This window comes from Agelaius tricolor, unplaced genomic scaffold, assembly GCF_023055355.1.
Source record: "Agelaius tricolor isolate 1412-34295 unplaced genomic scaffold, bAgeTri1.0.p SCAF_2, whole genome shotgun sequence".
Lineage (NCBI taxonomy): Eukaryota > Metazoa > Chordata > Aves > Passeriformes > Icteridae > Agelaius > Agelaius tricolor.
The window spans coordinates 70,915,174-70,936,626 of NW_027269262.1; the positions used below are offsets into that span (position 1 = coordinate 70,915,174).

The 21,453-nt window shown below is 34.9% G+C and overlaps 1 protein-coding gene across 50 annotated transcripts in view; it reads right to left on the bottom strand.

Moving 5' to 3' along the window:
* The window catches only part of RIMS2 (regulating synaptic membrane exocytosis 2), a 445,153-nt gene that overhangs the window by 188,495 nt on the left and 235,205 nt on the right, over positions 1–21,453 (bottom strand). For 32 of the 50 annotated variants that reach the window (XM_071421444.1, XM_071421418.1, XM_071421443.1 and 29 more), the window contains 4 exons: positions 16,712–16,758; positions 15,463–15,575; positions 9,822–9,869; positions 2,338–2,468 (listed from right to left, as the gene is read on the bottom strand). In XM_071421444.1, coding sequence (XP_071277545.1) covers positions 2,338–2,468; positions 9,822–9,869; positions 15,463–15,575; positions 16,712–16,758 — 339 coding nt within the window. The remainder of the gene's footprint in view (positions 1–2,337; positions 2,469–9,821; positions 9,870–15,462; positions 15,576–16,711; positions 16,759–21,453) is intronic. The other 18 variants (XM_071421429.1, XM_071421423.1, XM_071421446.1 and 15 more) reach the window with 1 other exon arrangement.

Sequence of the window (21,453 nt, forward strand, 5' to 3'; positions counted from 1 at the left end):
CACAGTCTGACAGTAGAACATCTCTACAGACAACATTGGGCATTGAGCTGCATTTCAAAAAATGAGCCAGCTGGTTCACTCAAGTTCCAGTCCTACAGCGGCTCCCTCCAGCTGCAGAGCAGGAAGGAGCAGCTGGCCCACATGAAGGATGGTCAGGGAGCTGGGGGCAGTACAGGGTTTTCCTGGCTAAGGGCTCCTTATCCACCTGGGAAACCAGAAGCCCCCAAAAAAGTTACATGTTCTTTTCCAGCAATACTCGAACAAACAGCCTTCTCAAAACAGCTTCCCAAATCCTTTGGTCGCTCCAGTGAATCACCAGGCTGAAGGTGGACCTCCACTGTGAGGTGAGGTCTCCAGGCAAGGCTACCCTGGCAGCCTTGGTTCTGGCTCCAGGGTGTTGTTGAAAGTAATGTTTTTGCAGAATATTTCTGCTAGAAAGAATTAATATTTTCTGATTGAAACAATTTTTGCTGGAAAACACCCACACTGCTCCTACTGAGAATACTGACAAGAGTCCTCATAACAATGCTTATTCTAAACCTGCTGATTGCTGCATAATGCAGCTGCCAGACTAATTTATAAGGATTTTTTAATAGGCAATGCAGATGCAGTCCATTCATTAATACTTGCAATTTTAATAAAGTCATTGTATTTCTGAACTGTTGCTTGGAAGTTGGATCAAAAAATTACCAAAGTAATAACACTTTTAGACACACTGTTAAAAAAAAACATAAATTATTTCTAACATACTAAAGGTTTCTTTACCCTTGTGAACTGAAATAAGTTACATTGTACAATATTTTGCAATTAAATTTCTTAATTCAAAGAGAATTCGGCATCTTCATCTAATTAAATGCTTGACTTACTTAAGTGTATTTTACCTCCAGCATGTTTCTTTCTACTACACAAGAAATATACTGTTGCTTACTTAGCTTTTAAATCTAAGGAAACAAAAATGAATTTCCACATCAGAAAAAAACCCACAATTCTACAAGACAAATTGCTGATCATAAACACATAAAGCAACTAAAGGAAAGTTCTGAATACTTCTCATAAATGGGAAAAAATATATATTAATAAAATTTAATGTCAATATATTTTAGTTATCACAATTTACATTGTAAAACATTGTGAACACACTTTTGTTAGCCTATTAATAACTCATTATTATTGAAAAAGCAGGTAAGATAATTGAAGCAGACCTGATTCTCAGTTTAGCACAGCTTCAGCAGCTACAAACACACTACACCAGTTTGAATAAACTAGGGATCTACACCAAGTGTTCAAATACTGGTGAGCCTGAGAAAATCTATCCAAAACCTTTTAATCATCAATGACACAGCAAATTAGGAAGTCACAGAAAATTTGCTTGTCAACATATGGTATACAATAAAAGTGGAAAAGCAACTTGGAAAAGTCTTCCAAAATACTAAATAGCTTTAATTCTTGCTGAAGTCAAATGGTAACGGAGATAGCTAGCACCTTCCCAGTTTAGCTATTTGGAAAAGCGAAGGAAGTAAAAATACAAGTTACATTCTGTTCTAAAGATTCAGTAATCCAATGATCTATTATTTTGAGTGACAGTAAGACTTGGAATTATTTGGTTAGTATATTATAAAATAAAGGTAAACATGTTCCCCTACTGACACAATCTGAGGAAACATCAATTAAAAAAATAAACTGGAAAACGCACTATCTCCTCTGCTGGTCTTCCCAACACCCAAATTGAACCACAGAAAATCATGGACTAAGAGGTGAAAGAGCTTTTCAGGAATAGGGGTCCCACCACAGTTTAACTTTTCCTAAGTGCATATATGATACCATCCAGATTAACATGAGTCCTGTGCTCTAGGGAAAGTTTTCAAAGTGCAAATGTGAACTCTCAGCTGTGTCCCCTTCAGCCTTACCTCAATTATATTGTGAACAAGTATCTGTGGGTTTCAGACGCCAAACCTGTTACTGCCTTAGAATATAAAGATGGGCCAAACCAAACTGCTGGACTCATCAGTCCAGAAATTTACGAACCCAACCGTGTAGCATCTCCTTTGCTCTAGAGAAGAATAACTGGCATAGGAAATATAGGCACTATAGTACAACATTCTTTGCAAAGCATGTTTACCTTTCCTTTCCTTTTCTATTCAGTACTTTATAACATAACCAGGGAAAGCAAATTTGTGCTTAGTGTTCAAAGACACCTTGCTGTTACATACCATGTTCAACACAAGAGCTCAACACTGTAAGGCTTTTTCCATGTAAGCATGGCTGATAAACTCAGCTGTGCATGTCACCTGAGTATCAGACTAATTCAAATATTCCTTGTCTTTGTGTTCACCCTACCTTCTGTCTGGAAGAAAGTAAATTTTAACATAAGGATTCCTTGGCCTCCCATCTTCCCTTGAAGGAAGATCCTTTGCTCCCAGTATGGTCACTATTAACTGATGACCAACCTTGTCATACCACAGTTTTATCTGTAGGAAGAAAAGATTAATTAGTGAACTCATTTCTACAATGAAGTTGTATATTAATCCTTAAAAATAATTTTACTCATGAGCTTCTATTTATATTGGTTACTTAAACAGAAAATATTATATTCTACTTTTCATTTATAACAAAGAATAAAAATAAGTTAATATTGTAATAGCTTCAGTATATACCAGGAGTTACTCTTTTTTTTAAAACCCTGTACTATAAGTACCTTACTTCACACTAATTGTTTTTCACATGGTGCTCTGGTTAGGATTATTCTCCTTTGTATTGTATTACTTGCATTATTAATGTACAGTATTCATATATATACATCTCTAAGGAGTTTATGCACAATGAATAAATAATTTTTCATCTGCTGTTGTGCTAAAGAGACTATGGGATAAACCCGTAAATATTTCATATCACTTAATATTTTTCAACATATATACACTTATTCTGAAATCATATAAGTCCTCCATAAATACTGAGAGGAAGGCTCAGTAATCCAACCTTCTTCATAGTCCAACTCAGTAACAAGATAAAAACCACTATTATTCATTTGTAGAAATTGTTATTAACCAGTCTAAGGCTTAATTTGCTATCCTTTTTTACTACAGTCATTACAAGCTGCTATTCAGCTATTTCAGTTTGAATTCTACGACTGCAAGTACATCAGCCAAGAAAGGGATATAACTACTCCAGGGCAGTCACTGCAGAAGGGGGAAATGGTGCAGTTAGGGCAAAGCAAAGCCTTCCAAATAGGCAGGGGGCCACTGCATGCTGGTAGCACTGCAGTGTCACTAGCTGCAGCTTACTGAGGAGCCTCTCTTCATGCGGACTTTGCCCGAGACAGGACAAACCAGGACATTTAAAGAAAACAGTGACCCTGCCTGAACTTAAGGGAATCAGAGAGGATAATGCCCAGCTGCACACCTACCCAGGCAATACACCTTTAGGCATGAATATACCCTATCTAAGGTAGACATAAAGAGGGGAAGGTGCATTTTCTGTGGAAACAATCTCACTTAATTTCAGCGACAAGGTTTTCTTCTGCTATCATAGCTCCTCATCTTCAACATTTCAGACTCCTAAAGAAAGGTCTTGATGTAATTCTCAAGACTTTTAACCCATAAAGAAGAGGCTAATTTAGCTCTCTGCCATTCCTAATACCTCACTAAGTGAGATTACACTAAGACACACCAACTCAGTTATTGGTGGCAGTGTACTTCTTCCTTCACTGCTTCAGATCTTGCAATTCCTGTAGCCACTAACCATTTGAATGGATATTAAAAATGGGATATTTGTCCTCCATTACCCTGTCATTAGCCCTGCTACAGACTTTAAAGGCTTCTGGTACTAATAATTAAAGGGCCCTGTGGCAAATCATCTCAGTGTGAATTTTAGATATTGTTCCTACATTCTTACAAGCCAGGGGCTTTGAAAGTATTTTTTCTACACCGAGAATTATCTAGACTTCTAGCTATCTCCATCCAGCTACAGATCAAAAGCAGAAAGCTTTGTACCAACAGTACACCTTTAATGACCTCTGAAGTGCAAGTCAACTTAAATGTTCTTTGACACTAAATGTATCCACCCGCAGGTTTCCTTGGGAGTCCTGAAGCAAAAGACAGACTTGGCTAGTCCGACATCTCAAGGGGAACAGCACTGAAGACAATCTTCTTCATCTGCTTTTTGTGGAAAATTATGCTTGCTTAAGGAGAATGAAATATATTTGTGATACAGATACTATCACAGACTGTGACTGATGAATGTGAAATCATCTAGATATAGGCACCAAGAATACAACCAGAATTATGTGTTCATATGCAAGCTAAATATATTTGTTTCAGGCTGATTTTTTTACAGGAAAACTTCAGTCAAAATATTTAGAGAATTACTTAAGCAGAAACTGAAATAATCTGACACCACTTCATTGAGATGCTTTAACAACGGCAGTTTGGATCAAGAGCTCAACATTTGCATTGACTTGTACCTTCTACTTTTCCCTTGATGTTCTGAAATAAAAAAATTGGAAAAACTTGAACTTAATGGGCATATTTTCCCTGTAAGGCTCTTTAATTTGCCTTGTTACAGGAAAAGCCAGGAGTCAGAATTACGACCAGAAAGCTCTCTACCCTATATTCACACTGCTAGCACTCCAATACACAGCACAGGTACTTGTAACCCAAGCAGTCGTTTGACTAGGATGCAAGGAGAAGAAGGGAAGAAACTGTGAGAGAATGGTCAAAGAAGCCCATTGAGGGGAGAATGGGATTGCATTCTTATGGGATTAGAAGAAGGAAGAAGGGACAAATAAAAAGCTGCTTTATAATTACAGTGAAAGTAAAATAGACAGGATACTTTTTGGTGAAACACGGGAAGAATGGAACCACTAACGTCAGGGACCAGAGATTAAAAGACGGGCAAGAATAGAATGAATGAGAGAAATGCTATGAGGTGAATAAATAACTAGCCATGCTAACTGGCACAAAATATGTTGAAAGAGAGACTGGGATGAACAAGAATCTAGCAAGATTTTTTACAAACACACACATTTGTATAATTTTAGAACATCTAAGAAACTTCAACAAAGCAATCCTGTTATAAATGAAGGAAATGGAAAGCTAAACTAGCGACACATAAAATATGCTATATAAAAAATCATGCTAGCTGATGCTAATGTTGAGACTAACACCTGAACAAAACCTTCTTGAATGGGATTTTGTCTGTCTAGGTTACTTATGATGTAGGCACCTAAGATTCACTTGGAAGTGGTGCAACCTGAATACTTTCCCACTTTGCACTGAAGTCCTGGAGACCAATTAGCCATACACATGCTCATATACTTTCCTTCCCTGGGCTCCTTCAGCAGCCAGACATGCACCTAATGCTTTATTAAGTTTGTGCTGTGACCTACATTCAGGCAAACAGGCATCTAAATTCCGTGTATCCTGATACTGAGATGCATTGAGATGGTCTGTTATTCACCGAGGGGTGCATCTGCTGCAGACAGGCTGCCAGGTAGGAATAACTGCCACAGAGTGCAGGAAACAGGAACTCCTCTGCACTCAGAGGATTGAAGGAAACAGAGATGTGGCTCTGACCCCAGTTTCATTCCTTCTGGTTTTTAACCAGTAGTGTTCTAATACAAGAGGAATACAGGTCTGGAACCTGTTATGCTAAACTGAAGCATGCTTTGGTAACACCACACACTCCTATTCCCAACCAAAGTGCGTCTCAGCTTCAGATGAGACTTTGTACTCCAGAGAAGAATGGGATGTGGCATAGCTTGATAATAAAGGCACTATTTTGATACACAGGTTCAACCTCTTCAGTCTAAACAGTATTTAAACAGCAGTATATGTCCTGTTTCTGGAATAAGCTTCCCACACAAACAGTATATAAAAGCTGACTGCTGCTGTTGCATTCTGATAAGTGAGGATGCAGGTATCTAGAACATCTATTTAGCATTCCTGGTTTAGAGAATCACAGAATAATGGGTTAGATTGGTCCTCTGTAGCCTCAGTAGAAGGTGCCTCCCCTGGAGAATCAACTCACCCTCTGGAGCAGCCTTAGTTTCAAATAGATTTAAAGGGCTTAGGTGTCTTTTATTTGGGTTAATCACCCACTGCAGGTATTGAGGTACTTAGATCTTTCCTTCAACTGTACAGGTGAAAGCTCTTCCTCAAGGCACCTCAAATTTATGTGAAGTTAGTGTAAGTTACATAAATTAAGGATATAAATTCAGTTTACTAGATTTCATTTTTTTCTATTAGATCTCATCTTCACTAAAAATTTTAGAGGACTGACTGAGGTCAGAGTTTAGAAAAAAAGTAATCATGTATAAGGAACCCCTACTCTTATTCCCCCTGATAAGGGAATCAGTTAAGAAAATCTGGAAAATATTATTGTTGCACTTCCTATACTCCTATCTCATGAACGTGTGACTGCTTCCTCAACTATGCAATTCTAATGTAGTTTTATACACAGGACATACAGGCAAAACATATCTTCAGCCATAATTTAGATTTAGAAACAGAGAATATTTGAAGTTTTAAATCCTATGTTACAGTTATGTCTTTGTTATATAAGGGTTACTTCATGAATCTCATGAAAAGAGATAAAACTTATGCCACTGGGAGAGACCATCTGCCCTACAGCTGATTTTTACCACCACAACCTACTCAAACATCTCTGGCTTTTAGAGACAGCTGGCCAGGCTTTTTTTTTTTTTTTCTTCTGTTACTCATTATAATATTTCATGTAACCTACACAGATGTTTATTATGTTTATTATTATTTTAAAATTATATACTAATTTTCTTTCTCACATTATTCTGAAACCAAAGTGGGATCTGTTGTTTGAAAAAAAAAAATCTCAGCTCATTTTTAAAAATACTTGCAGTAATCTTTTTATTGGACTTAAGCTTATGTAGATGCTGAAACTGCCCTGAGGTGGTGATGTCTGTGGCAGAGCTGAGGCCACTTTTGAATGTTGTTAAACACACCTCTAAAAAATCCTGAGCAATGAGGGTTGCTAAATCAAGCTACTATTGCTTTCTGCTTCAGCTGCTGTCTAATATGCTTGAACAATTACAAGAAAAGACTGTCAAATGGAAAAGCGTGTAGGATATAAAGACCAGGAAATTATAGAAGTATTTATGCTGCCCTAATCTATGTTTATTTCTTAAATCTCTTTTTTAGTGGTTTCCCCTTTTATATATTTTTATACATGATCAAATATATTGATGTTCTGTATTAAAGCCAAAAGGATGGCTGAAATTTTTGAAGTTAGAAAAATCCAGAGGCAACTCAAGCTCAAAAGAATGCTTTGCCAAGTAAACAAGAGATACTGCATAGAAAACACAATTTTAAGAACAGATTTTTCCCTACAGAGATTCATAAAGCATCACTCTGTAAGTTTAAAAATTACTGGTAAGCCAAACTGAATCTAAAAGTTCAGGAAATAAAGATGCACTTTTACAAGTACTGTAAAATTAGTAAAAGCTCAGTGGGCATTTGATAGGAAAGAAACTGAATGTCTTTCTTCCCAATGAAATAATGATGATTCTATGAAATCACCCAGTGAGGTAGAAGATGAATGGAATGTCATGGAGGGAAATGTGGAAGAGGAGCTTTTGCCAGAAAGGATCAGTTTCAGACTAACAAGTAAAGAAGATGCAAGCAAGAATAAAGATACACATTTCCTGTTTAGAGTGATGAAACAAATAAGTATAAACAGAATGTTTGGAGATTCTCATTCTTGTAAGGAGTTCTACAGACACAGCTATACCTCAGCCCACAATGAAATGTATACTTCCTGACAACCGTAAACAGCAGCTCAGAGCTCTGATTTAGTGAATTTGTCATGCCAAAAAAGTAACCAGAATTCTGCACTGCTGCTGGACTGCTCCTAATACCCTTGTTTGAAGACCACTGGAGAATTCCTGTTCTTTCAGCAGCTTGCCTGGTAACTATATCTAACATTAATCTTTTTATACTATCTACTATCACCACAAAAAGTGGGCAGAGAAATGACTTTTTGTTTCAGAGTAGGAGCAATGATTTTGCCAATGTCATAATTTTGAGTTTTTCAGGAACTCTTGTCAAAACCCTTATGTTTAGCATAGATTGTTACTAGGCTCTGCAAAAAAAACTGTTAGACAGGTCCACAAGGACTCCACAGGCACTGATTGTTTAGACAAAACTGGGTCTAAGGACAATTCTTACCTACAATATAAAAAATAATGCATCCAAAGGGTGAGCAAGTAAGCCTTAAATATTTTCACCTCTTGTTAGATACTTTCTAGCAAACGACGCTTCTTTTCTTTTCTCAACTACCATAATCATTTGAGTAAAGTATTTTTTTGTTTCATGAGAGGATATTAGTCTAAGTGGAACAAACAACTTTTATGTCTATGTCTTTATTTTGTATAATGGAATTAAAATATGGAACTACTACATGTCATTTCTACATTACAGTATTTCATGAAACATGCAGATTTCAGGCAGAGATTTCCTTTTTAAATTGAACAATCAACTGTCATATAACTTATAATTTATTTAGCACATATATAAAAAGAAAATAAATATTAAAAAAACTACTTATATAATATTTACCTCTATGAACTACTTAACAACTCGTAATTGTACCTCTCTGATTTCATTATCATGAGCAGAATACAACTTTCTTAATCATGCTAAAGGATGTTTTAAATTTTTCATACAAAGCCAGTTTATGTCAATAGCACATAATAAATTAGCTTTAAATCATACAATCAAGGCATTATTTTATAATCTCTTTTTTCTTTAGAAGTTCTTAATTTTTGAATTTATATTCAGGCACTTGTAAGGAATACTCTTGAGAATACTGCGTTGTGAAAAAAAGTGTACTTTATCAAATATGAGTCATATCTGATGTCTTAATTACAGTCTTATTTAGAATTACTTTATAAAAAAATGATCTCTTTTCCATTTCATAATGAAATTCAGTCATCTCTTTCTGATCACTTAGGTCATCCTTTACATTTTGGTCAATTAATCAAAGAAAAACATTTATAAAGCTGCCACACAAAAGATTAACATCTCCATAAAGATATTTTGTAAGAAAATCAGATAATATTCTGGTTAAAAAAAAAAAAAAGAAAACATGCAGCAAAGCAAGATAAGCATTATAAAATATTAGTAAAACCTATTTTTGCATAAATCTATAGTACCTTAGAAGCTTCCTAATGAAAAAAAGGCAAACAACTTGTACCTAAACAGAATATCAAAGCTAAATAAATTCAGTAAGACAATGGGAGAATTCATTTTTTATTCAAGTAAAATTTGGCTATATTGATGTACTTAAAAATGCAAGAACCAAGTTCCATAAACAAGAAATTTGTTTATTTTAACAAGGTACAAATTTTTTGCCCATCTTCTACTCAAGGCGCTACTATTATGTGGAAAATGCAAAAAAAATATATGTTAAGTAATGATAATGAATGATTTAAAGAGACATTCATCTTTACATAATAAACTCAAGCACAAAATTATTTATTGCCTTAACAATGCACAAATTTTGTATGTGGGATGTATAGTCATCATCACTATTGAAACCTGTTTCAGTTTAATATTGGGCAACTAGAAAAAACTAGATGTCTCTTTAAATTTAAATTTAATGTTTTAACCCCCATGCAGAATTTTACAAGCTGCTCACAAGATGACATGAAAGTTGTTAATATGGTTTAAAGCAACACACTCAAAATATGGGAAAACGGACTATAATGTAACGTTTTCCTACTATGCATTTTCCATAACAAACAAAAGAAAAACCCACAACTTTAGTTTCTGTCAGGCAGACGAAGTCTTTACCTGAACCCTAGGAACAAAAGGCGTTGTTCTTCTACTAAGGCTTTGGCTCTGGTAAGCAAAATTAAAGAAAAAGCAATAAAACAAAACCAAAAACGACAACACGCTGGAAACTAAAAGACCAAAAGTAAAAACAAAGACACATAACTATTACTTTAAACACAGCTTTACACCAACAACATATTTATCTAACAAAAAGTATTTTAATGCAATGCATAAATTAAATCTGCAAATCTGTTACCAAATCATATCAAAACTCTTTGGTGGAAATTCTTGCCGTAGGGAAGTCAGCAGGAATTTTGCCACTGATTCCCCACAAGCAAGGATTTCTCTTTGCAAGTCTATAGACAACATTTACAATAGATTTAGAAATAACATGTAACAGAAACAAGAGGTAGGCAAAGTGTGATTTAAAAGTGGGGTAGGAAACGTAAGGTTGATCATCTCTTTCAGGGAGATTGTACATGCATATTCAGAGAGAAACAAGTACAATTCACATACTGACAGCTTTGGTTACTTAGGAAAGTGAGTAAAAGAAAAGGTTTTCTCTTTTTTGCAATTTTAAGAGTCATGTCTTTGATAAGTCCTCCTAAATACTTAGAAAACAATTAAAAGAAAGTTTGTGCTCTCTGATATTAACTTTACATGTGGGAAGGTACAATCTATGTTTTTCAACTCTCTAGCAATCACAACAGAAATGACCTATGGTATACACACAAAATCCTTGCATGAAATGGGATCTAGAAAATTTAACAAACTGCATATATAGATGCATTTATAACATATTTTTGTGCTGTAACACTTCAGACCACATACAACCTTGTGGCCTCCAGCGGGTTCATCAAGACTACATCGAGAACAGGCAACACAAGTTCCTGGACTACCTGCAAATTCCAAGCAACCACTCCCCACCTTCAGTTTAGGCCAGCAGCTAATGGAGTGGCACAGAATTGGTACAGAGTATGGGACATGGACAGGAAAAGGAGCATCTGTTGATACCTCAGAGGGCTGGTGAGTGGGAGAACAGGAGCATGGAGTAGGTCACAATAATCACAGCCATCTGACAGGTTGGAATCTCCTTTACCTATGCTCAGTTTTCCTGATATTATTGTTCTAATTCAAAATGATAGAAAGAAGCTACTACTCAATATTCACTTCCATTAGAAATGTACTCAAAGCATGGAAATAGGCACTGTGCTGATGCTTCTGCCACCCTCCTTGCTTATTTGGCATGCACAGATGATCAAGAAATCTGTTCTATAAAATGTGTGAAATAATCTGTTCTTATATCAAAGAAAGAGGATACATAAGAAAATTTGGCAGTCTGGATCACGGGTTTTGTCTGATGTGCTCCCTGCGTTCTGCAAGGTGCAGCAGCAGCACTCTCCTGCCACTCTGCACAGGCAGGACTGCAGAGCCCAGTGTTAAGGGTGTCAGAATGTGACCTAGTCACAATAAAAGTAGACCTTCAGCTTGCTTCAGCTCCATTTTACAAGGGAAAAAATAAATTATCACAGGATATTGCAATCCCAAGAATCTCTCCCACCATGCACCAAGGGTTCTCACCTGTCATATTCTGCCTTGGAAATGGAGGAAAATCAATACATTGTGTGCACTACCTAGAACTTTCCAGGTTTTGGTGTTAGAGCAACAGCAATTTAATTTTATAGAGGTACAAAGGGAAGGAAGAAAAGGAAAAAGAACACATGAAAGGGGAGGGGTAGCATGTGTTGTACTTGATCTCATCCCCTCGATGTGCTGACATATAGGCCCTTCATAATATACCATAAAGGCTTTCAATTATGTTGCATATATTACAACTATAATTACTATAACTTTATTTTTATTGCTTTATAAACTGAATATGTATGGAAAATCTATTGAAGTGGTTCTATGGTTCAAGTGTACAGGGATATAGATTAATTTTATAAATGACACCCCTTTTCTGCTAGAACTTCCACCAGTACAAAAATTTAATACTGTGATTTTATACTGGTATCCATTTACATGGTCTTATAGTTATGTTGTTATTCCCCAAACCTAACTATTGGAAAAGAATTTCAATTATACTTTTCATACAGTATCAAAAATGTAGATAAAATTCAGTAGTTAAGCTAAGAGCACCAACATACAAAGAATACTTTTGACTTTTTCAAAATTACATTAAAGGAAAAACAACTCAGTGAAAAAAAAACAGAAACAGGAATGAGACAAAGCAAATAATAGAAAAACTATAATTGCAATAACAAACAGATACTCCCCTGAAAAACAACATAAATAAAAAGTGCTATAAATAAAACACAGATAATATGGATAAATAATATTAGCAAGTTATAACACACAATAGTTTACTGTAGTTGCACATAATTTGTTCAATTAAATATGTACTTGGGCAGAATAATTATTAATGTAAAGAGGATTTCCTGCCTATGTGCAATGGTTTACTTTGTGGTCAATCCTATTAGTCAGCTCTAGACTGACACTGTGACCTCCACAAAGAAAACATTTACACAGACCAGTGCCAATACAGAGGAAAACATGGAAGACTGAACAGACAGAGAAAGACATCCCTGAATGCTACAGTGGCATTGCTGCAGCTAAACCAGCCAAAACCATACTGAACATAAAGAAATAGATTCCAAATTCCAACTACATATAAAAATGCTTTAAGGATCTAGAGTACTATTTGAATAAGCCTATACTCAAGTATTCATTTAAATACTTCAGACTTTCATCCAAACTGTTGTTATCTCCATTTCTGCCTACATCTCTTGTATTTCACTGGCTATGCCAGTAACCACAGCTGCACTAACAGCAACCCCTCAGGATACATGCTACTGTTCAAAGGCACAGAAAATACAGAAAACACTTCCAAAATCTTGCCTTTCATCTGTTCCCTGAGATCCATCACACCTGCTTGAATTCAGCCACCATCACCCAGAATATCACTGACCCACCACTTCCACAAAAAACAGCATCCTCATTTACTAATTTACAGATCATTTGTTGCCAGGGTTCTGTAGTTATTCTCCTGTCTAGGCACTCCCCACAAAGAGCACATTCACAATTACATTCAGAATTTAGTATTTCCTTTCATTTCTACCTTACTCAGCTATTTTGAATGAATATATGATCCATCAACTGTTCTGTTAGAAAAGAGACAGTTAAGACATGGAAAACCAAAATACTGAAGCACATCCATTTTGAAGCATTCAAAATAAAATATATTTTGTAACTTTAAAATTCAGTTTTACCTTACTACTTCACTTTTGTTAAAGGTCCAAAATTAGAAAATCTCATAGTTTATTCTAATTTTTCAAAACATCTCTAACTTTACAAACAGAATTTTTTCACTATCTCTTCTAAAGTTTCAAAACTTCCAAAAATTGTAGAATGATAAACCCAAATATTAAAAAGTGAAGGAAAAATTATTCATCATACTACTTTCAAGAACATAAACACCCAAATCTGATGTCACAACATTTTTAATTTTTCAAAACTATCTTAAAGGATCAGACCAAAAAGAAACTACATTGATTGTTTTGAAAACACTCTTCCTGTAGAATACTTCAATTCTCCTAAAGTCCTCTATTTCTAAAAATGCATTTAGCCTATACATTGCAATTTACCCACTTAGACCTCATGTTGCCACCAATGCAGAGCATCTTCAGACACTATGACAGCCATCTTTGCTAGCAAAGCAAAAATTTAGTACTTCCCTCATAAAGTCTTGACCCAACAGCAGCAGGAGCTGGTTTGTGCCCTTAACATGATTAACATGAAATACAGCTATTTCCATTGTTTCATTAGCTGGGCAGACAAGGCCAGCTTCCAAACTTTCAAACTGCCTACTAATTTTAGATGTCTAAATTGCAACTTTAGAGAGTTACAGAGGATTTCTGACTTCAGTTTCATCCAGCTGGAGCTTTGTGTTCTCAGATAGATATCAGCTGCTCTCTGAGGGAAAGAGATAATATGAAGTAGGGAGTATTGAATATAATTGCAAACAGTAGATAAGGAAGTACCAAAAAAAAGCAAAGATTTTCTAATGTCTCGTAATATTATTGGATTTCCTTAGATGGAAAAAACATTTTAGAATAGGCATTTATATATTGAAACATTCAAAAAATAAATAAAATTAGGAATTATGCCTTTTTGAGGTAAACACTGCATTTTGTATAACATTCTGAGAAATAAAAGCTTTGGATTTCTGTTATTCTCAATATAATAGAATATACCTCAAAATTTCCCAATACTGTGATTATATACCTTAAACCTCAGTATCCTATGAAGCCACTAAATCAAAATATTTACTGACTTTACTAAAAAATCTTAATCTTAAACTCATGATTTTGATCTGAAACTGAGAAAGTGAGAAAGTCAGTTCTATGTAGTTTCTATTTGAACAATTATTCCATCGTGTGTGTGCACTGGTCAACTGAGCAGCTACTCTGGCTCTTGAATTTCCTGCTGGGAGCTAGACACCGCAACTTTTTGACAGCCTAATCTTTTATGAAGTTTAGAAAAAAGGAATTTCTTCCTTGTCTCCCCTATCAACAATTTTTACTGTCTTGTAGAAATAAGGTTTTTAGAAACTTTGGTCTGTGTATTTTGACAGTTCATGTTCCCTTGTCATTGTACTTTTGCAAAGCACTTTGAATTCTGCAGTCAAGATTTTTCGTTTTCCATTTATGCAAATGATTGAATCTTTCAAAGTAGTTAAGTACAACAACTACAGAAAATTATGTATTGTAAATGGTTTTTCTGATGAGCAAACAAATAATGTCTCATGCACTGCAAGATGGAGCCAACATGGCCACTGAAGAGACAAAAATATTCTCTGTCTCCTCTATCCATACCATAAACCATTTCTGTGAGACCTAGAAACAGTCTGCTTGGATTTTATTCATATTTTTATGGTACACTCAACATATAAAACTTGGAAGTAACATGAATGTGACATTTCCAAACTTCTTTAACATCAGTTTTGCACTGCTTCCCTTCCATTTGCCTTTCCTTTTCAATATGTCGGGCCTCACCTGAACACTTTTGAAAAATCACACTTTGGAATTTTAAATAACATGGAAAGATGCACAAAACCCAACTTTTTCAGTTTATTAAAAAAAAAGTACCCTTTAAAAGAAAATATTCACATAATGAACTTTCTTCTCAGTGAGAGTGAAGAACAAAACTGAGTAACATCAGTACACAGAATACAACATGAGTAAAATATCAGAGGGATATCTGGGGAAGTTATATATGAAAGTTAGTGCATAAGAAATAAAGAGTTGTAACATCCAGGCACACAGGTAATAAAATCTACCAACTCTACACACAAGTATGACAGTTGAAAAAATGTTTACTCTCAACTGCACAAACATAACTAGAGGCCAAGATAAGACCCTTCTGAAAATTTGACTCTACCAGTCTAGCTTACCAGATACATATACATGTATATATCAAATTTCAAAAAGCTAATAAAAGGAATATGATTATGAAATTCTGTTCCTGCCTACACTGAGATGTATAGCATTAAACAAAAAATGTAGCTAGTTTAACAAGAAATTTCTGTAGCTAGCACTACAATAAGAGTTGTATATGCTGCAAAAAGTAGAACATTAAAATCAATGAAATGTTTACATACTGAAAGTTGTCCAGACAAGAACTGTGGAACATCCCTTAACATGCCAGGACTCATAGGAGAAGTCACTGAAATAGAAGGTCGGTCCATTTTTTGAGACTCAAACGAACTAGAACCTGTAATTATAAAGAAAAATATTTTATACATAGTAGAAGTTATGCATATATTTCAACATTCTTTAAACAGAAATGGTAGAAATATTACCAAACATGCAGTAAAACTGTGATAAATATCAGTTTTTAAAATCTATTTAAAATTACCAAATGATGATACTCAATCTCTTGGTGATCAGATGCAATCAGGAGCTTTTATTTATAGAATGGAATATAGATTATTCAGATATTTCTGACTGTAATTATGTCAGTAAGTTGAAGGTCCAAAAATAAACACTTCACTGTGGTCAAATGAATTCAGTCTTCTGACTTATTATCTCGTACAATCAACTAATTTTTAATTAGATTTTTACAAAAATATCAAGATGTACGCAATGGGTTTGTACATTTTGTTTCAAATCTACAAGGTCTGAAAATGGTCAGAGGACAAGTTTTGACATACAAAACATAGAAGAAAAGTGAAGTATTTTTATAAATACAAAAGACAATCCACATCTCACAAAACATAAAATTAATTTTAAGAATTGGGCAATGAGTAAAATGTCATTGAAGGAGTTTTTCATATTATTATAATCAAGCTTATGCCATTTCATTTATTCATGGCTTCTATTATAATAGTATTCTAAAACAATGATAAAAAATAACTCCAGGCTGAAATCCATCTTATCAGATCCAAGCCAAAGAACAAGTTATTCTTCCCTACATGAAATATGGGTTTAGTCAATTTAAGTACCAGTGAGTGGCTCTAATAAAGGGTATTCTGAGTTCAAAGTAGCTATCACTCAGGCTGTAAACCAAAAACATTTATTTCCCATTAGATTATAAGATACTATTGAAATGCAAAGCAAGAGAACAGGAATTAAAAATTGCTATTAATGTTTTTATATATTAGTTAGAATTATATTTTCTTCAATCAAAACTCATCTAAGCTTATAACCAATGTTGAACCTAAATCACAAGATTCTGTTTTGATAGCTTATTATTAAACAAAGGTAGATAGATAATACAGTAAGATGACATATTGAGACAAATATAGACAAAAAGACAAGACCTGTACTGACTGCAGAGGACATTTTTCAGTCTATTTGTGCTTGCATAAAAGAGAGAGAAGATTTTCCTACCCCACAATTGAAACTTACTGGACTCCAGCTGTGCATGTGTGCTGTCGGGTATTCTGGGAATGTCCCTGAAATCAGGAAAATTAAGACAGGCTGATCCTTCATCTAACAAGCATATTTAAATTTCAGTTACACTATAACACTTCCCAATCCACCATGGAATGCCTCAGGAATTGTGCATGATCTGCTGGCTGTCTTCAGCTGCTGGGATGATTATCTGTTATCCAGTATAAATAATTTCAGTGTCAACTTAAATCCTACAGAAAAGATTTGGTGGAAGTAGGAAACAGGCTGCACAGTCACAAATAAAATAATTCAGTAAATAAAAGAACAGTCTCAGAGTTAATGGTAGACTAAAACTGTGAGTAGTAGCTTGACAATGACATAACACATTAATTACATTTACTGGACCCTCACCAAAAGATACTCGGCTGCCAATCATGGCTATCCCAGTACATTCTTTACTGAACTTGAACCACAAATTCAAACTATCTTACCTTTTCCATAACCAAATAAAATGTATAAGTTCATTTGGCAAAATTGCATTCTTTCATATACAAGACATGTTGCAGCGCCTGTATTAAATTGTGTGCAGAGCCACATCATTTTAAATCACTCAATCACATCCCCCCAAGCAAAAGATCATATTATTCCTCTGGGGGGGCAAACATTACTGTATGCTAATAAAAACTATCAATATGCTAATAAACAGTTTCAGAGCTATTTGAGCAAAACTGAGCAAGATGAAGAGCTTCAGTTCAGAGTCACAGCAAAACCAATATTTACAATCCTGTTGTGTGTTTCAGTGCAGTTGGTTTCTCCAAGGCCACAGCCAGTCCTGAGGGGTGGCCATGGTGAGGAGAGGCTGTGGCTGCACCATGCTGGGCCCAGCTGGCTCCTTGGGTGCCACTGTGATAACATGTTTAATAAAGGACAAAACAGCTGTGCAGCAGCTGTGAGAGAAAACAATGAGAAAAAAGGCCATGAGAGAAAAGTCATTGCAGACATCAAGGTCAGGGAAGAAGTGGAGGAGGAGGACTGGCTGCAACTCCCTTTCCCCATGCCATGGAGTGCTTTGTGGAGAAGGAGACAGAAAAACCAGCGAAAAATGAGTGAATTTGAGCCTGGGAAAAAGAGAGGTAGGGGTAAGGGGGCTTCAGTTTTGGTTTTATTTCTCACTATTCTTTTATTTTATTAATTCCTAAAAAATTAATCTTCCTCAAGTTTGTTTTGCCCACAATGGTAACTACTGAGTGGCCCATAAATTTTTTCATCTTATTTCCTCCACGAGTCCTGCTGAGGAGGGAAATGGAGAGAGCAAGTCTTTGGTGCTCAGTCAAGGTCAACCCACCACAAAGGTAAATGAAAAGGAAGGGGAAATGAAAAAAGTTCCAGTGATAGCTACTGTTTCATACAATGAAAGAGTCAGTATGATACATAAATAACTTATCTATTTTCTTTAGAAAAACTTTTCCAGAATACCTTCAGTATTCACTAGAAAGACAGCTTTACTAAGTAGACTGTGGAATCTTTCCAAGTGAGTTGATGCACAGTATCCAATAATTGAAATAAACCAGAGGGCATGAAACTGCTCTAAGTGCCCACTACAGACAAGAAAAAAATCTCTGTTGTTAGTACCCAAAATTTGTGAGAAACTCACAAGCACTGTTGAAGAAGCAAATATTTAAGTTTGTATATAAGGAGAATTTATAACAGGATCCAATACTTGCCTAGTAATTGACTCAGAACTACACTCTTGAGCTTAACTCATAAATACAAAAAAACTTCTACCATACAAGTCTGACAAGAAAACCTTGGGAAAAAAAAGGGGTATATATAATACATAAATCATTCTGAACAGAATGAATAGGAGTTTTCTATAGATAGCTGAAAAAATAAACTTGAGAGTTTTGAACATTATCATTTACACTCCTAAAGCATACAGATCCCCATATTTCATGGTAATGTGAATGGTTTTTCTCATTAGGAACTCTCATAGAGATAAACAGATGGAGGAGAAGTAAAATTAGTTTCATAAAGACTCTTAGCATAGTAAGTTACGTTCCACTGCAAACAGGTTGTATAGAGTAATTATTAAAACACAGTGCATTACTTCTTCCAAATCCAAAACTGAAGAAACCATTAAAATTAAATGCACTTTAAGTTCTCTGTTTCTGAGAATTAGAAGGCAGAATAAAGGTAAGTTCCTGGGCATAACAGACAGCCAGCTCACACTGATTAGCAATTTGGCCATCAATTTTTATTCTAAGATTAAAAAAGTGATAAATTGCACGATAAACTGGCATGTTTTGTTGGGATTTTTTCAGAATGGCTTTCAATTTTATCTGCCTTGTCATCTTAGCCTGTCATCTTCAGTTTTCATAGCACTCAGCCCATAATAAAGAGAAAAAAACAAATAACTGTCTTTACTGGAATTTGGGTTTGTTCTCAGAGTATCAGGACGTGAACAGGTTCTCAGCTAAGTTAATTTCTGGTAACTGGAGATTTTTTGCACTATTTAAAGTGTTGCCATGAAACCATCAAGAAATTCTCCTTATAAATAATAGGATTTATCTCAATCCAAAAGTAAAACCCTTCAACTGGGCATTGATAATTCTAATAAAATAAATATCACTTCTGATATCTAGGAAATAAGAACTTTTAAATACTGTGCATACACTGAGACTTTACTTCCCAGAGCAGAACACAATTTTATGAAGTTATTGTTCCTTGGACAAACATAACTTATTAATTTTTGTTGTGCATTTGATTATGAACATAAATCTTCTAAACTGAAAAGAGTAATAGTCTTTCTAGTTCACCAGCTCTAACTTCATGAAAAACATTTCTGACGTTATGCTGTTAATATCAAACTCCTAAGAGTTACACACACCTAACCAAAATCTAAAACCTACCAATTTGTAGGAAGTATTCATCACTGAGACTTTTACATATACTGCAAACTGACACTGGGAATCAAATAAACTGATCTTTTATCACTGATTTAGCTTCGTTCTTCAGACTATGAGGTAAAAGAAAAAGGCATCTTGAGAGCCCACAACACTTGGTTTAAGGAATTATAGATGAGCTGCTCAAGTGACAGCAACATAATGGAGGGCATGATGATAAGGAAGCTGAAAAAGAGACAGCAAATATAAAAGCACAAGAAATAATACAGGAGATTTTACTCAATGAAAAGAATGCAGAAAGATTTTTAAAAATGGATTTTTCAAGATGTGAGTTGTTCTTTGAAACTTTTGCTATAAACTTCTATTTGAGAGATACTATGGAAGATTTGTGCATGAAATTGATTTGAGACCTCCTTTTCTGAGACGAGTAATGTCTCAGAAAAGGAGTAAAGTCTGTCCCTTACCATTACTATTATACCCACACCTCCCAAGTTTTGCTAAGACATGACAGATGATACAGTCATTACCCTAAAGGGGTTGCAATTCCATATGTATGCAGGACATAACCTCTCATCTCAGTGACAACATAAAGCTAGTTTTTGTTATTATCAAGTTTGTTTAAAATTGTCATACCAAATTAAATTCCTACACCTTAAGTTCCTGATGTGTCCAACACAATAAGTTCCTATTATAGCTGAAACCCTAACAGTCATCCTCACTGAAATGCCATTCTCAGATTATATAGTTCTAGATTTTTTTAGTACTTCTTAATTTTTAGTCATGTTTTCTTATATTAAGATCATATGCGTCTTATACAAAATAAAGGGATACATATATTTATTTAAATGTAATTATAAAATCCTAAAACAGTCCAGGTTGGAAGTGATCTTGAAAGATCACCTGGTCCAACCTAAAATTAAAAGGGAATCTAGATGATATTACCTATCACCCTGTCCAGTTCTGTGTCCCGTATATCACAAAAAAAATCTGGGAGAAAAAAAGAAAATTCTTAATAACTGTAAATATCTTCAAAATCAGTGATAATCATTCCCCTCTTCACAACCCTGATGTAACCAGATATGGAACTTCCAATAGAGAATTAAAAACGTGATGCATATGCCTTTAGGGTGTAGGAATTTGGAAGAAAAAGAACAGTTGAAGAAGAGGAAGTACAGTCCAATACAGCAAAGCAACTACTGCTATGAAAGAAAAAATAAAGTTTAGACATTGAGAGATAGGTTTGAAGCTTAATAAAAATGGGCAATGTACAGCACTAAAGAAAAAGTCCTATACAATTCTAACTATTCATTCAGGTGTGTTCTGTATTGCATAAAAAGCGATAATTTAATAGTTCCATAGATGAAGGTGATGTAAATGTGGATTTGAGACTTTCCAAAGCATATTGATTTTCTTCATTAGCATATTATATTTCACACAAAATTCTACATTGCAGATTGTCAATAAATGGAGTTCATCATCTGTTCATAGACCAATTATGATCTCATAATTTTATGTATGTATAATAAAAAATGCGAAAAGAGAAATAAAAATCAACAGTCAAGATTCACATCAACCAGTATAACCACAGTTTCAGAGCCAATATAGGCTGGCTCACCAACTGAAAAGCCAGAGAAGGGAACGTATTTTTAACCATAACAGCAGATGATGCCCAAGACTCTGAGAACACAGGATTTCACACCAGCTCTTTTTACTCACTGGCATGATCTATCATTCTAACTACATTTTTGGTTTACAGAATTTTGCGTAAGATTTTTCTTTTTACAATGTTAATGAATGTTTGATATACTCCATCCTAAAAGTGAACAATTTTATAATATTTAATATAAAACACAT